Here is an 18,057-nt window from a genome sequence, read left to right as displayed (position 1 = left end):
GACTGTGGCAAATGCTCTGCGGAAAGCATAACGGAACAATCCAGCCCAGAGCCTGTTTGACACAGGGATCTCACGTGGAGCTGGCTTGGGTTTTCAAGTAACAGCTTTCAAAACTGCCATTTTATCTTCTTTCTCCGACTCCTTCTGGGCAGTTCTCACACCAATTACAATGCAGCTGTTGCAGCTTGCCGAGCAAGTTCTTCAGACAGCAAGGTGAAGACCCAAGATTCAAATGCATTTGCACTTCCACGGTGGTGTCCCACCCTTACAAGTGTCTAGCCAGCAGTCGCAGAAGGCTGCCACCACCATGACATCCTTCCCAGACATCATGGGAAGATAAAAACCTTCCCAGACAGGACAGCACAAGAGAGGCAAAGCAGAAGCAGGACCACGCTCGTCCCAGCAATGCTCAGGACGTACCTGCTCATCGATCTTCCTTTGAAGCTGGACCACCTTGTTCTCCATGCCAATGTTGAGCTTCTTCAGGTGCTCTGCTGAGCGGGCCTCGATCTTCAACGCCTTCAGCTCCTGCCTGGCCTTCATGCGCCGGTAATAGCACTGCAGGGTGATGGTGGCACCTCTGATCCGGAGGAAGTGAGTGCGGGCCAGCCAGCCACGGGCATACTTCTGGAGGATGATGGCTTTGTGCTCCACAAGGATCTACAAAACATGGGCAGAAATGGGACAACCAAAGGAGAAAAGTCACCCTGCAATGGCTGCGGCTGCCTTGGTTTGGCTGCAGCATGGCACTCAATGCTTCCCAATCTGCCTTCCAAAGGGCTTCTCCTCCAAGCAGGAATGTCTTGGTAGGCGCAAGGGGTGATAGCTGGAGATGGAGGTTGTTATTTTCCATTCTCTTTTGTAGAAGGGAAGGGGTACTTCAAAACCCCCTCCTGGGGGGTTTCTCCAGTCACTGCGCTCAACTGATGCAGACAGGACACATCAAGTCCTCTCTTAGGAAAAACTCTGCTCTCTGAAGAGTCAAGACCTGCTTGGCCAGTGAAACAAGAGGGGATATGGTCCTGGTTGGTAACTAGGAGACTCGACAGGGACAGGAGACATCTGGGCTCACATATTTCATGGAATAGAACATACATTCTACCTCAGAATAGTACTCAGACTATGGATCTGTAAGATCCATAACTAGCAGTTAACTGACACAAAAACACTTAGCAATAAACTTATTGTCCCTTCAACATCAGGTATAACTCACACCAGAATAGGTTTTTAGATTTATATTTTTTTTCTATGTTCTACCCCTGCAATATGATAATTTATACTGCAGATAAATGCTGTCCTGGTGGGATTTCTTATCGTACAGATAACCTTCAAATAAAACCTTGGAGTCCTCTCACTACAGTCTGCAGCCAGTTCTCTTGCATAATTCAATGTCTATAAACTTATCTGGTTCTGTGAAACTTCTGGCACTTTTGCATTGTATTTCTCCCCCAAAATTCACAGCAATCTTCACAGTAGGTGGCAGTTCAATTCCTTCCTCTAAAACTGAGGGCTGACATGTTAGAGATACAACTTATCCCAAACTAGAAACAGCAAAGTGTCTCATAATCTTTAAATTCCCCCAGTATTTCTTTCCTCCTAATACTGCAGCAGAGATCAACATAAGCAAGTTTTTAACACGTTGCTTGTATCAGAAATGATACCAAATCAGCTTCTCTTACAAATCTTTTGTTGCGCCCTAAGGCTTTCTCAGCACTTGCAAATTTAAATTCAGACTAAAGTGATTGTGTGAACTTAGGATGCAGTAGCAGTTACTCTGAAATGAGCTTACTCTGAAATGTCTCCAGCCTTGGCACTCTCACAGATGGAGACAGCTGAGGGTGCCCAAAGAGCTAGAAGAAACCCTACGGCATTGCCTTAGGGTCCTATTCCAGCCTTACAGCAAAGTCTTGGCGGGTATCAAGCATGTCCTGATCCCATGGAGCATCACTTACAGCCCTGCATCTGTTACTGAGCATGCACTTGAATTGACATCTATATCCAATACCTGTATCCAGAAGCTCCAAAGATTAAGAATGTTCAGTTTTGAGAGGCCTGACCTTCAGCCAGCTTCTACACCTTGTTAAGATTTTGTGTTGCCTTGAATCTCAAGAGAGTTTAAACGCTGGACCAGCTGCCTCTCCTGCAGAGGCTTCCAATTTAAAAAAATAGATGCTGAAAAAGCATCAGCAGCACAAATTCCTGATCACCAGCATCCATCTGCTCTGTTTTGGGGGACATCTCCAATCTCGCTGGAGGGTCACCCGGTGTCCAGGTAACCTCCATCACCTCCAGGATGGGCTCATCCCGTTAGGTGCCTCTAATTTCAAGCAGCCTCAGGACCACCCATTAGGCATAAATTTAGGTGACTACTAAAGTAAGGCTGGATTTGAAGAGTGGACAGAAGATCCCCCAAAGCTGTTCTCGGTTTCTTTACAGAAACCATATCACCTACTGTTATTAAGCCTCTACTTCCTTGCTTTCAGCTCCTGGTTTAACGCAGAAAGCTAATGGAGAGAACTAATTAAAGAGGGATTCATATCAATAAATGACTTGATACTTCTCATGACAGACTCTACCACTCTTCTCACCATACTGGAAATGGTACCCACAGCACAGCTTAGACACAAATTGGGTTTGCCAGGGAGATTTTTGCAGAGTATGGGTTAGATCAGATGACATTTCCAGATTTCCACAATGCCTCCCGGCATCCGAATGACTAACTTCATTTAGCTGCTCCTCTGAGGTGCTGCCAAAATCGTTTTTTGCTTGCACAGCTTTAAAGGGCGACGCTCGCCGTCACCGTGTGCTCTGCAGAAACAGCAGAGGCAGTCGGCTTCGGAAAACATCAGAAGGGCCACAATAAATACACCGCTGTGCTATGGCAGTGGAGGTAAATATAAAGGCTCTTCCTACTCTTTTCTAATGCCAAGACACTCCGTGGAGTCATACCTTGTGATAAATCCTCCTGACAAACATGCCCCGAGCGAAAGCCTGAATGGTGATGGTGGCGTTGCGGACCCTCTGGAAAGCTCGGAGGATCCGCAGCATTCGGTACTGCTTCTGGAAGATGATGGCAGCTCTTGTCCTTCTCAGGTACTCAGCAAGCCTGCAAGGCACAGGAAAAAGGTTAGCAGTAAAACTGAACTCCTTTTTTTTTTTTTTTTTTTCTGTCATAATAAGTTTTGAACTGGACAGAGAGAAAAACCTTTTCTCCAAAAGTAGCTTGATGGTATTCAAGCAAGACCATCCCAGCAGTAAGGCTAAGAAAAGAACAGCTGACAGCATGTCTCTGTTAGAATAATGAGAACACATATGCGATCAGACAGCATCCAGGGGCACTGGAACCAGAAATCAACACACCTCATTATTCCTAAACAGCATTAAAACCAAATATTTTCCATCTTTTCCCCTTGGTTTGAACTCTCTGCCTTACGTACTTGAGCCAATCAACGTCCAGGCTGGCTCCATCACTTCCCTAACTATAAAAAGCAAGCCTTGCACAGGGTATCCACCAACTCAATGAAAACGGCAGAAAATTGATTTGACATTTAAACCAGTGTGCACTGGTTTGGTAAAATTCATGAGCAGAGCCCCAAGCAATTCACAGAGAGTAAATAATGAGGGACGTGGTCAGCTCCACGGTCCCATTCTGCAACTGAATTCATGTTCCATTTGCTGTTACACGGGTTAATAAATGCCCATAAAACCTCCATTTAATTTGATAATTAGCTTGTTTTGCTGAATTTATGATTCGTTTATTGCTCTCAGCATGAAGCTTTATATAGATATTTGATCCAATTATTTTGTGAAAAGTATATTGAAACTAAAAGAGCTATACGGGACTGGCTTATATATTCTTTTTGCCAAGGTTTCTCATTGGGACCTGCAGAACCAGAGCTTGCTAAAAAGGACAAGGGATGGTCTGTTTCCAAGGAGAAGAGAAAAGAATTACTCAAATGATATCCATGGCTATGAAAGCAGCTCAGAGAGGTGACCTGAAAAATCATGTTGAAGAAACACTACAGCAGGTGGTTTCTGCACATCTGCTTGCAGCCTCTCTTTTAGCTCATACCTCAACACTTCAACATCACCAGGGATTCGTCTTCCCCTCCTTAGAGGGATGGCTGGCTGAGGCAAAGCCAAATGTAGAGTCCAAGTCTGTAGATGTGCATGGAGAGCCCAGAGAGGCTAAAGTTAATCACCAAATCTCCCTTTTTCTTAACCTGCCTCTTATTGCTTAGGTCTCACGTGCCTTGTCCCTCCTGCAGAGGGACCTGCAGCCACTGGCCTAGAGAACTACATGGACCTCTTAGGACAAGAAAAGTCTGAGCTCAGTTTTAAAATAAAAGCCGCCAAACTGCCCAGTTTTCTCATTTGAGACCTTCTCATCCCTGGATTCTCCAAGAAGCCAATCCCTTTCACAAGAACAAAGAGTATCTCAAATTCATATAGCATCTCTGACGTTCTTCCAAAATACAGTATGATTTAGAGGAAATCCCTGGAAGAAACATGGAAGTTCTTCCCCCTTGGTTGCTTCAATAACGGATAGAAATCGACACTTATCCAGCAATCAGGAGTGAAGTGACTGTGCAGCAGGACAGGCAGCATCTCACGTTGCCCAAGTGCAAGCAGAATTAATTGTGCAGCAGCACTTCTGATGGGCTGATGCTAACTTGGAGCCAGGGAGAATACTGCTGCTCAAAACCAAGCAACATAGCTAACACACCACACCTTCTCTAAGTGGAAAACAAGAAGAGAAACAAAGTTGAAAGGACTTGTTCCTTGAATCTACTCCTTGTTCCTATCTGCAAAGTGCCTGAAGCCAGCTTGGCTGGATGCAGAAGAATGGCAGTGTTTGACTTGAATAAGGGGCACAAGATACAAGGTGACTTGTGCGTTGAGATGCTAAAAAATTGATTTACTGCCTCCTTACAGCAACCTCACATCTGCTACCAGCCTACTCTCCAATGCGATGCTATTTACAGAAACCCCAGCAAGCTGCTGACACGAGGAAGCTTGAGGTTCCTGCACACAGAGAGTTAAACTCTGAGCTCTATTATTCCGTAAATAGCCCCATTGGAGTGATTTGGAGTGATTTTTCTCATTATAAAGGATACAGTAAATCAATTCTGAGGTATCAAGGAGGTACAAACCTGGTCTCTGCAGAAGAGGAGCGCATACCAACTAGCAAAACGCTTACTGGCCGATCCAAATGCCTTGTGCCAGAGGTATTCGCAGAAAAATATCAGTTCTGTGAAACATTTTCACCTAAATATCTCAGAGTACTTTAGTCATCTGATTACAGCCTAGCTGCCTATGCTATAGCCCTGCCCCAGAACATAGAAATTAAATGAATACAGATACAAAACCAGTCTGAGGCAAAGCATTTTGATCTCCTGCCCCCAAATAACGCTGGAGAGAAAGGCCAGGAACAAGTTCTGACTTCAGCACAGAAGCATCCACCATAGTGGTATCTACATGCATAATATGGGTCTTGCTTTCATGGGGCTGGAAGGCAACACTCCATGCAGAGTGATCTTCCCCTAAGAAGCCCCAAAGCTTAAGGTCTACAAGATGGAACGGATTGAAAATAGAAGTGCTCAGAAAGTGTTGTTTCTACTTGACCTCCCAGCCCTTCCTCAAAGGGCTTCCTAGGACCCACCTCCGCGCCAGGTGCCCGCGCACGTAGCGCTGGATGACAATTGCAGCTTGTCTCAGCCTTTGGTACTTGATCCTTTGCAGCCAGCCCCGCACCGTCTTCTGAATCATGATTGTGGCAGCTCTTAACTTATCCGCTCGCAGTTTCTCCAGATATGCCACCTGGCCTGCACGGAAAAAGATCTTGGTATGTCCAAACTGGAACTTGTCTGGATCCTTTTCAAAAGCATAAAGGAAACAAAATCGAATTAATTAAGGCAAACTCTTTTTCGTCCCCCTAAAGCATAAAGGAAATTAAAATCAATGAATTAGACTCTGAAGTACTTGAGTACCCATTGAGGAATGCAGCACAAGGATTCAGTCTTAACTTCCACACATTTATACAAATTTTGAACGTTTTTTTGGTTGGGTTTTGGGGGTTTTTTTTTGGCTTTAAGTTAAATAGAGCAATGCAACGCCAGATAACATTAAAAAAAATAATTTTTTTGAGAAAGAAATCTTAAAACTTACATCTGCAAAGTCATACATGCACTGCAAATGGTTCTGCAGCCAAGACAAACACTTGGTGCATAAGGAGAACGGCCTTTGCAGAGGGGAACCCAACTGAGTAAATTCCTCAAAATCCCACGAGGAAAACAAGGATCAAAAATTAAAACCTGTCTAAGATGCTGTGCACATTCTGGGCTCCTCAACAGCAAGACAACAAGAAGAAACCCTTACAAGCACAGTTCCAATTTAAAAACAATGCACGTTAGTGAGTAGTATGGTTTTGGAAAGGGGGTGGCGGCAAAGGCTTCTTATTTTCTTACACATCAAAGGGTAAAAAGTCCCAATCTATAGGGTCTTTCTACATATTAGAGGCCATTGGAAGCCTCCCACACATCATGATGCAGCTGTTACTGTATTTTTCACTTACTCGTTTCTGCAAAGAGACATTTAATGATGGGGTGACTGAACCGACTTTGACTAAAGTTCATGATGCTGTACACAGTAGTCAAAGCTGGACCTCTAAAATATGCTCCAGCTACATCTGGATGGAGGAGCTGGATGAGCGTTCTGGAGACGGGCAGTTGCTCATGCGAGTCAGTGATAACAAACTCTGGACTTCAGCAGCACAGAAATAGCACGTTCAGCTTGACTGCAGTCAAGAGATCCCGTGTCACACAGGCTCTCGCTACCTCCTTGCAAGACTATCTCATTTTGGAAAAAGCCCCAGGCTGCCGAGACTGAACGAGCACCTGCACGAGCAGCAGGTGAAGCAGGAATAGGAAGAGCAATTCAAATCATATCAAAGCCACAAACTTTCATGGTGTAGAAATCACTGCCAAAGATTTGGTCCCAGCTCACCTTAATGAGGTCTTCCAACAGGGCCTGACAGAGCTGCTTCTTGCCTGTCTTAGAGTGGTGTCTGTTTTTCATAAGAACACGATACCTATTGAAAAAGTCATGGTAGGTCCACCTGAAAGGAAAGCATACACAGGATCAGACAGCATGCTGGGCATTATTTCCTTCAAATAAAGCATTTTGGAGTGAGAGACGAGTCAAAACATGAAACTCATATAGCGAGGGATCTCTCAACACCACCCTCAGCATCACGTGAAGCCACCTGAAAGGAGCTAGGTCACTAAAGCCTGACCCCCAGCCTCAGCCCCCCTTCCCTGCTACTTAACGCCCTGATCTGTGCATTTCTAGCCTGGAACAGAAAGGCCACAGATCACCTTGTTTTCACTCCTCCTGATGTGCTTCCCAAGCTGATGCACTTTGCCAGTCAAACGCAACGAAACTGCTCCCTTCGGAAACAATATGCTAATTATGAAGGGATCATGGAACTCCTGATTTGGCCAAAAATATTTTAAAAAGCAATCTTGATAAGACAATAGATAATGAATCAAATAGAAAATCTTCCTTATTTTGCTTTTCCAAACTCTGTTGAATAAGAATTTGAGTCGATTCATTTAACCATCACTCTAGTCTGTGGCTGAGACCCTTAAAACAAACTCGAAGTCTTTGGACCTGAAAAGACAAAGCAGCCACATGGAAGATATCTCACTGTCACCAGCAGAGAAGTTCCCAAACACGTAACACTAATGGAAGAAATTAGAGCACTGTATCTTACTGCTAGGAAACATCATCTCCTGCCACCGCTGTTAGATGTGGAGCCTGCAGACTGGATTCCGAAATTGGCTCAGTGTCTGCCAAGTTTCAGCCTTCTCCAAATTAACACAGTGAGTTACGGACCTCTCAGAACCTGAGTTTTTAATTAAAACACTAGGAATTTCCAGCACTGTCAAGCACCGCCGCTGTTATTTCAAAAGACCATGCATAACAAACATCCAGGGAGAGAACTGCAGAGATTTTGATTTCTGCCCTCACTCAACGAAACCATCTGTGAGCCCAATCCTCATCCACATGGATGCTCCGGCAGCTGCCGTGGTTTAACCCTGCCAACCACTAATCACCACGCAGCCACTCGTTCACCCACTCCCACGGGATAGGGAAGAGAACTGAAGGGGAAAAGGGAAGGGGAACTGTGGGCTGATATAAGAAAACAATTGAAATTAAAAAATAATTATTAAAACACTAATAATATATAAAATAATAGTAAGATATACGAACAGGTGATGCATCAAGTAACTGCTCACTGCCCGGCGACCAACGCCCAGCCTATCCCGTCCCAGCAAACGATCTCGAAACAGAGAATTCCCGAAACTGCAATCTTGGAAGGGGTGAGAGGCTCAAAAAGAGAGTGAGAGACACAGAGAACCTGAGAAGAAAGACTTCCCAGCCAACCCTCATCTATAAACTGAGCATGACGTTGCACGACACGGAAAATTCCATTGGCCAATTTGAATCAATTGGCCCTCAACCCTCTCTGTGTCCAAGTTCAAATCACAAGGAGAGTTGTGGACCCTTTGTCCTGGCCTTGCCCCCCGCCCCAGTCTGTAGAGCTCCTGCATGCTGGCAAAACATGGGAAGCTGAAAAGTCCTTGATGTCTCAGCACCAACTATAACATCAGTGTGCTATCAACATTTCTCTCATAACAAATCTCATACTAAATCAAAAAAACCCACAGAGCTATTCCAGCTACTAAAAAAACCCACCTTAACTCCGTCCCAGCCAAAACTAGGACAGCATCCAAGAAGAAAAACACACTATATGAAGAGCAGCCACACAGAAACATCTCCTCCTCCACCTAACAGCCCCATGCATGCCTTTATTTTTGTGTTATCACACCCAATTCTTCCTATTTTTCCACTTCTGGGCATCAAGAGAGGGATGAAGAAAGGCAAAACGAATTGCCAAGTGCAATGCTTGTGACAGGTCTTTATACTTGGCCACTTTGCAGTGGTGGGGCTGGGTGAGACATCGCAGCACCCTGAGCACCTCCTGTGTTCAAGACTGTCGTCTCTATAAAATACTTCACAGAACAGAACAGAATAGTCCAGTTGGAAGGGATCCACAAAAATCATCTAGTCCAACTGCTGATGCAATCTCTAATGAAACTTCTTGAAGGCTGGAAGCTGGGATATTTGGTAAGATAGGCATACCAGAAATATAACAATTTAAAATACACGACCAACACAGATCCACATCAGAAAATGCAGCACGGGAGGAAAGCCAGTTTGATTAAAAGCAATATTTTAATTAAAAGAACATAGGAGAAGAAAATGTTTACAACGAGAAGGAAGAAAAAGCAAGAAAATAATAATAATTAAAGATTGCCAAGTGCCGTGCAATTCCTGCATGGACACATTGCACCCAGGACACCATTGGCAAAGAATATGGGAACGGCAACAACTACAGAGAGTCCTTAATGTTGTTCCTGAAGCAAAAGGTAAATGGAGGGCTCCTGAAGGCAGCAACAAGAAGGGAGCTGTGATGAGAGGGTTTCCCACGCTCATATTGCTCTGAGCAGCTCTGCAGTAGCCAGCCTTAGTGAACATTGCATCCCCATCTACATGGGATAGCCTTGGGGACAGACAGCCAAGGCTACCCACTCTTGAATGACCAAAAGTATTGGATTATGACAAAAAAAAAAAAAAAAAAATATACCTACTATGGGGAGCTCTCTCTAGTGTGAGGTACAGCAAAACTGAATTCAAAAGATCATGCAAGACTTCGGCTTGTGCCATGTAGGGTTTAAGCCCAAACTTCCTTTCTCTTTGTGTTCTAAATGCCTTCATTTTATAATTACTTTTCCCATTTTATACCCGTGCATTAATCCTTTTGCTTCATGCAAACAAAACCTGTTTTCATTTCAAGCACGTTCGAGGCTTTACACGGCTCCAGATCAAACCTGATAGCAGCAGAGCAGGCAGTGCCGGAGGCGCGCGGCCAAGCGCGCGATGCTGGAGATCTCCTGCCTGGCTCAGGGACTACTCAAGCCAGGGAGAGCTTGGCGGGGAGAAAAAGAGGAGGAGGGAGTATTCCCATTAACGTGTCAGGGTCAATTCAGGGGCTGATATTATTAACTACTGCTATGCAGAAGGAGAAATCATCCTGCAGGTGCCACCCGGACCCCTCTGGCAAAGAGCAGATGGCGAAGAGGCAACACGCGTAGCTGAGGGCACAGGTCCAATCTGGGCAGAAAGCAGCAAAATCCATCATCTTCCTGCACTGAGACAGAGATGGAGATCCCGCAGCTGCTTTTGAACAGGAGTCAGACACCTGCAGAAACTCCTTTAGAGTAGATCATAAGTCACTACATTGAGGGTCTTTCTTCGGAGCCTGTCTCTCTCATTTCATGGTGGTAAAAACTGACTCTCACTCGTTTCCATTTGAGTCCACCTTTAACACAGATAGCTCACTTTTTAGGATTAAGTCTCACATGAGGCATTGGAATTGGCAGGGAATATGCTCACTGACTGCCGTCGGGGTGTTCTGCTGGGCTGGTGGCATCCGTAGTCCTCTATCCACATCTCCCAGAGGTTCACAGCCAAACACCACACCTCCATGGCACCACATTGCTTCACCCTGGCTGCTCTCACCGTCCTCGACGATTTCACAGGAGATGACAGTCCTGAGGTCACACTGCTTGTATTATTGTCCACAGAACGTCAAGATAAAAATCTCTGCCACGGTCCATCAGGAGTTTCACCAGAACACTTGCCGTCCCAGTTCACAAGCAAAGGAAAGCTGCGGGCGTTCAGAGGTGCTGTTACAGGATTCCCCGCCAGACAAAGAACAATTAAAGCACTCAGGTGTAATGTAACATCCCTGGTTAAACCACTTCAGGCTCAAAGCAGTATAAAATTACCTTACAACTATGTGCTTTGAGAGAAACCAACGCCGTCCCCAGCCCTACAAGAGAGACCTCTCTGGTGCAGAAATATCGAAGCTCAATGCTTTGGTGCACACACCATTTCTTTTATTCTTGTGCACGCACACGTTGGGTTTTTTGGGTTCAACATCTGCATCTTCAGCAGAGGAAAGTCAAAAAGAGAAAACTTATTTCCCTCTTGCCAGACCACAAAGCAATTCCCAGTATGAGACAAAAGCTGAGCCAAGTTACCCCACAGCTCGTCAGGTCAGGAGAGATTGTGGGAAGGTTACACACCTCAGCTCAACTTGACCACGGGTAGTAAATTAGAAGCAGAACTCAGGTTTTCAGGATGCTGCCACACAACACAGGCATGCCTCAGTGCTGGTTGATGGAAATCACTAAGGGCCACTAAATAAACACGATTCCTTACAATTATCAATTTATAACATCCAGACAGGTGGCAAAGGTGAAGAGCTGTAACCAGGAGGATTTTTGTACCAGAACAACTGAGAAAGAGGGAGAAAGAGGCACAAAGGACTGGACAGATACTACTCAAACTTTCCCAAGGAAAAATAAAAAAAATCTCAGGGCTGAGATCAAGCACAACCAACTTCAAACATTGAACTTTTCCTTTTCAGTCAGCACAGATAACTAAAGGGAAGAGATAATAAAACAAATGGAAGGACACAGGAAAATAACTTAAGCCTGTGAAAAAAAAAAACACACCTCCCTGGGCTTGAGCAGCAAGGAGGATGCTTGAGGGCTTGGCCAGGAGCAGGAGACTTGGTCAATCCAGCGATTTCTTTGTCATCTACAGCAATTAGACAGAGGAAATAAGCCATAACACACGCCCCAAATTAAACCTTGTATACGTGGTTTAAAAAAACACAAGGTTTGGATGCTCTACACAAAACTACAACTAGGTGCAAAGCAAAGGGGCTGCTACTGCCCAAAATTGTGGGGCTAGGAACTCAAGAGCAGAGCCAGTTGGATTTATTACAACCTTGTCATTAAAGGGAGGGCTCAGGTAAGAAACCAGGGGTGAAATTCTGACTCCCGAGGAAGCCTCCAAAAACCGTCTCTCCAAGCAGCCAGCAACTGCCCCAAATATGTCCAATCTATTGTTTTAGGGTGACCACAATGATATTTCAGCAGCACTGAACAAAGAGCTGGAAGGAAGAGTATAATAAGAGCTTAAAGCTTTTACGACTTAACCATAAAATGGTTTCTTTCCGTGACAAGAGACAGAGAGAACTCGAGAAAACAAACTTTCCCGCCAACTCTCTTCTATATACTGGGCATAACGTTGCATGATATGGAACATTCTGTTGCCTAATTTGAACCTCAATCCTATCTCTAAGTCCAAATCCTAAGGAAGGAGTTGTGGACCCTTTGCTCCCCGCCAGCCCGTTGTGCTCCTGCACACTGGCACAACATGAGAAGCTGAAAGGTCCTTGATGTCTCAGCACCAACTGCAAACATCAGTGCACTGTCAACGTTCTTCTCATGACAAATCCCAGACTAGATCCAAAATACAGAGCTCTTCCAGCTGCTAAAAAAGAAAAAACTCTGTCCCAGCCAAACCCAGTAAACTTGTTCTGAAGAGTATTTTGTTATTAACTGAGAGCTGCATCCATTAATTCTGTATAGCCTCCAATTAATTCTCTATAGCATTATCTTTACCTAGTCAGTTTCTACAAAGATGAATGGGTTTATAGCACAGAGACACCTTCCATACTTTACCCACGGAAGCTGATGACAGATTTACTATCTACACACTTAAGACAGCCCATTCATCACCAGTCATTTATGTCCATGCTAACAAATAGATTTCTTAACTGCTCTGTAACATTTCAAACCAAACAACACCTTTCCAATTTACATGAGATAGCAGCAGAGTGCAGCATTCCATGGAAATGGCAAAATCAAGCCGGCGTACCCAAAGCGGGGAGCACGACACCTCATCTTTTGGTGGGAATAGATCATGTCTTACATGGGTTAAAGAACACTGAAAATTATATTAAAACTTTTTTTTTTTTTTTTTGCTTAAAGGAACCAGGCAAAAAAATTACCGAAGCCTCAAAACATTCCATTCTTCAACCCATAAAGTAACCATGATGGTGAGATAAGAGCAGAAGGTGGCTTTATCCAGAGATCTCTGACCCAAAGCCACATCCCTCTCAGAAGTTAGTCTTGTGACAGTATGCTGGGAAATATTCAGATGTAAATACTACAGGATGAAAATAAACATGTTCTCCTGTTTCTGTAAGAAAACATTTCTCGACATAAAACATTCTGAAAACTCTCTCTTGCTTTGAAGGTAAATTGCTCACACCCAAGCGAAGCAAAACTGTTGAAGATCAAGTTTTCCATTATTATTTTGAGTGGCTTAAATGTATAGCCTCCACACAGGGTTTAAACCTAAAGCAGCAACCCTCCTTTTGGGTGATCCTTAATCAATCATTATAATCTGACTTGTCTCAAAACATAAGGAAATGAGAAGAAATAACCAATGCTTGCTGTGATGAAAACTGAGACTGATCTCACGCACGTAAAACCTCAGAAAGAACTCAAACATCTATTACATTTCCCACAAAATAAGATCCCGTGGAAGCAGCTTTTGCCAAGCTGGTTTATAAAGCCAATTCAAATATACAGATTACTCACAATCTTTCAATGATATTGCCCAGCTCCTAGGTCTGGCTTTTCAAGACTGGAATTTTATCACCAAGGAGGGTGAAGAACTACCACAACCCAAAGCGAGTCTCTTATTTAGCACAGAGCTGTTCCTTTATACGATTATCTTCTAGAAAAATTAAAATAAACAAAAATCTGTCCTTGAAGCATCCCAAACACTGAACTGGAGAAGGTCACTCTGAAAGGTTGAAATAGCTATTTGCACCCTTTTTTTAACCCTAGAAGAAGAAAAAAAGCTGACAAGTTGCAGTGGTGGAAGAGTTTTGTATTCTTAGTGTCCTGGGAAAAAAAGACATCATAACAAAAAGCGCGCAGGCAGAGCCAAAAGCACTGCTTTTGAGTTTTTTGGGATGGAGCGGTCTCTTCAGACCGGTCAATTACTTGCCATAAATAGATCTTGGCTGGTCTCCAGGTGCTGCAGTGGTTTCTCCCCTGTGTTCCCCCTCCCCAGTTACTAACTATACATCGATTTTAGTGTCGCAAGGTCTAAACTGCCCAGAGTTAAGTGAGCAGAGATGGAAAAACGTGACAAATTTTGAGGAAAATGATGAATGGAGAGGAACAGGGTATCCCTGCAGCTATGCTGAGACCTGTAGCAAAACTGTGGACAAGCCTCAAGTCAGAGTACCCCAAACCTCCCGAGATCCATCGCTGCAGAGCCAGGAGCATCCACCGCACTGGGGAACACCACTACTTGCTTAGGGAGTGTAAAACTGCATTTATGTGGCCTTTTCCAAATAAAACCACAGCTGTTTCACTGCTTCAGGGATTCCACTTCAAGAGGATAGACAGATTTGAGCATGCAGCTGCTTTAACAAAGAAGATAATAAAAGATCCATCCCATGGGCTGGTTCTCAATTTCTCTCCTGTGCCCTAGAGATCATGTAATTTAAGAGCAATTTTTTAGTATTTACTTCCACAAACGCCTTGAAGACTTCAGAGAAGGGAGTCAGACGTGGTGCTGGGTCTTCTAACAGGGCCAGAGCCCCAAGAGGAGGACTCAAATCTCCATTCGCCTCTCTGCCACCCTCGCACACTGGCAGAGGAGAGGGAAAATTGGTTTCCGGGGACCTTTTTTTTTTTCCTTTTTTCCTCTCTTTTCCTCGTCTTAAAACAGTTGAGCTTAGCTGGCCAGGGAGATCCCCATCACCAGTTTTTGCCTGTCCGTGGAGGCCACTGGCCAACAGAGGTTTTACACGGGCTCAGTGCAGCAGAGCCATCCCACATCAAGGCACAGAAGCTGCCATCAATTGTCAGAGGCTCTTTGCAGCTTTGCACGAGATGACAGTAATCAATAGGCAGCACAATCCTCCCCAAAAACTGGGACAGGGAGTTCCTCATGGCGTTCAGCACCACGCTCAGCCGACTCTTCACTGACCGTATTTATAACTCCTTTGTTCCATATAAAAAGGCTGATGGCTATGCTGACATTAACACAAAGCTGCTTGGCACTAAAACACAGTTGATGCATTTTAGAATTACTTGCCCCTCTCGTCTTCATGTTTATGTTTTCTCATTTATTAGGCCCTAAAAAACCTCTTTGGAATTTTGTGTCAAAATCAGAAAGAGTCATACCACCCATAACTTCTGCTTTTGGAGACGCAGGAGTTTGAAGCCTACTACGCTTTGGATGCGTGGTGTGAAAGACTGCAATAATAATTTACGACCTTTATTTTCTTTCTCTGCAAGTATAACAACATTTTTTTGGGCTGAAATGACAATTGCAGTTGATGTCTGAAGTCAGAAAAAAAAAAAAAAAAAAGGAAAGCAAACTGTACAAAACCAGGTGATTTTATATGGGGAGCTTGAGGCAAGCAGAGAAGTCCTCCAAAGCAATCCTTGTTCCCAGGCAAGCTGGATGCAGGAGATACAGAGACGTTATTTTGTTACTGGCTGTCCACCTCCGTACGGGATCAAAGCTGGATTCATTCATCTGCCATGCACCAGCATTTTCAGAGATTTCATCACATCAAATTGCTCCTCAGGACCAAGCTGAAAGCACCAACTGACACGCTGGACACAGCACACCACCATCTCCAGCAGCCTCACTTTGCAGCTCATTGCTCGACAACGCATCCCTTAGATTCGAGGAATGCAAGAGTCGGAGGGGGCTTTGCAAAATAAAAAATAGAAAGGGGAAAATCTATCCTGGATACAAAACAGCCTAAATAAACCTTGTCTGTCCTGAAAACATCAGTGTTTTCTTCCCCAGATATTGCCCCAGATAACGACTGGCTGAGCAAAACACGCCAGCAGCACAATGCCAAATTCCCGGCACGGTACCTGGACGGGAATCCAGCTGCACTGATGCGGATGGTCTCCAGCACTCCACAAGCTCTCAGCTGCTGTACTGCTCTCTTCGGATCAAATCTGCAATTATATTTAAAACAGAGATTAACACCGTGAGGAGGAGCACACATCATCAATCTAAAGCATCCACGAGAGCATTTATGTTAGCATCCTTTGCCGGGTCTCTAATTTTGAACCTGTTGACATACACAGTACATGTTAGGGAATTCCGTCCTAGACTCACAGAATGGTTTGGGTTGGAAGGGATCTCAAAGATCATCCAGTTCCAACCCCCCGGCCATGGACAGGGACATCCTCCACTACACCAGGTTGCTCAAAGCCTCATCCAACCTGGCCTGGAACACTTCCAGGGATGGGGCATCATCAGTACACTATGCTGCAAGAAAAACGTACTATGGCCTGGAACAGTTTGATGGTGATTCATTCAGGGACAGAAGTTAGCTTCTGATTTGTGGAAAGAAGCTCTGCTCTCATCATTAGTATAAGGGCTGAAGAAACCCACACATCTGCGGATGGCTTTTGTCCATAGCCATTCCCTTGCAGACCTCTGTATAACCACAAATCCCATGCCTTGCTTTGGGAACAGGCTGCACAGATGTCACACGTTTTGTCTCCACGTCACAAGACGTTGTGCTTTTCAAGTGCAATAGACCTTGCTATTGCCCTGCTATCAATGCCAAGAGGTACTCTTGGGACAAGGCAACAATCTGCTGCAATTAGTCTCTACAGCCATAACCTACCCAGCTACATAAAGCAACACAAGTAAGATAAAGAAGGGAACAGGCGACCCCATCACAGGCTGCCTGGTGAACCAGACAGTATTACTTTTGCAGCTATAAGGGCAACAACATATTTCTGGAAAGAAATCCAATTTAACAGCAAAACAGATCTGACAAATTAAATTCCATACCAAAACTGAGCAATTAACAGATCCCATGGGTTTGCAGACTGATAAGTTTACCAAGAACAGCAGTGTTCGTGTTCCTGACTAAGGGCTTTGGTAGGTGTCATGTGGAAATTCAAGGTAATCCTGCTCTCAGCTGTCCACCTTCCTCCTTTTAGGAGGCATTATCCCTCTCATTTCCGTCAGCAATTTGTGCTGAAAAACTTCATGCCAACCTTCAGCTGAATACTCGGGCAGAGTTCTCTCTTGCTCCTGGCATGAACCCACCTTCAGATCAGTCTATCTTTGCACAGAGTGCAGGTACCAGCATCACCCATCACTTCTCTCTCCTTCCACCCCTGACACCGACTGCACAAAGAGGTCCCAGGTCTCCAGCTCGAGATGCTGGACTCTGGAAGAGGTCGATGGATCAAGCTTGGACTCATACGATGTATATGTCCATAGTTGCTGCATTAGATTTCTAGAATAAGGCTGAGGAACAAAATCTTCTCAGGTACCTGCTTGCCCTGTCCTGAAAGCCCAAAGTATTTATACCGGCCGGTGAAGAGTGCATGAATAATTCTGCTTTGCCTCTGCCGTGCAAAAGTAGCATAAGAAATAGGTCCCTGCTACTCTGTGCATTTTTAAATTCCCTGCACCTGTCAAGTCTACAGCAAGTTATTCTCTACAACACCATAAACATGATGCAGGGTGGAAAAATCAGTCTTGGCTGTCACTCACTTCAAGGAAGAATCCACAAGGGTACAATTTCCGTAAGAATAAATAAGTAGGACTGGTAGACCGATGGGGAAGCTTCAGTCCTGGAAGATCCCAGGGCAATCCACATTGTACATAAGGGGAATCTTCTGCAACGTGGGGGTGAGATGCAGTAACCAGACCAGCTACAGTGCTTTATCAGCATGGAAAGTCAGGACCTTCTCCAGTGACAACTACAGCTACAGGCTGAGGCTGAAATAAGGAGCTTACAAGTAGGACAATACACATTATTATAAAGTCTTTTTCCGTGCCATGGCAAGCAGCAGCACCCAGCAGGTTGCTTTTGGCCTGGAAACCCAAGTAAGAGATCACAAGCCCTGCACAAAACAGAGTTTGGAAGGAAAACTGTCGAAGGTACAAGCTGAAGTCAGGTATTCCCCTTGCACCACTCTCTTTTAAGTCTTCTCCATGAGGGATCAACCTCAGACACAGCAAATATCACTAAGTGGTTAAAACACTTCTTCCAGG

General features: G+C 44.5%; 1 protein-coding gene across 1 annotated transcript in view; it reads right to left on the bottom strand.

Annotated features, from left to right (window-relative positions):
* The window catches only part of MYO5B (myosin VB), a 133,553-nt gene that overhangs the window by 47,358 nt on the left and 68,138 nt on the right, over positions 1–18,057 (bottom strand). Inside the window, 5 exon segments of the mRNA XM_086629200.1 lie at positions 421–660; positions 2,950–3,106; positions 5,663–5,874; positions 7,006–7,117; positions 15,903–15,989. Of these exon segments, the coding sequence (XP_086485326.1) occupies positions 421–660; positions 2,950–3,106; positions 5,663–5,874; positions 7,006–7,117; positions 15,903–15,989 (808 nt within the window).

This window comes from Tauraco erythrolophus, chromosome Z, assembly GCF_009769465.1.
Source record: "Tauraco erythrolophus isolate bTauEry1 chromosome Z, bTauEry1.pri, whole genome shotgun sequence".
Taxonomy (NCBI): Eukaryota; Metazoa; Chordata; class Aves; order Musophagiformes; family Musophagidae; genus Tauraco; species Tauraco erythrolophus.
This window is presented reverse-complemented; position numbering and strand designations above follow the sequence as displayed.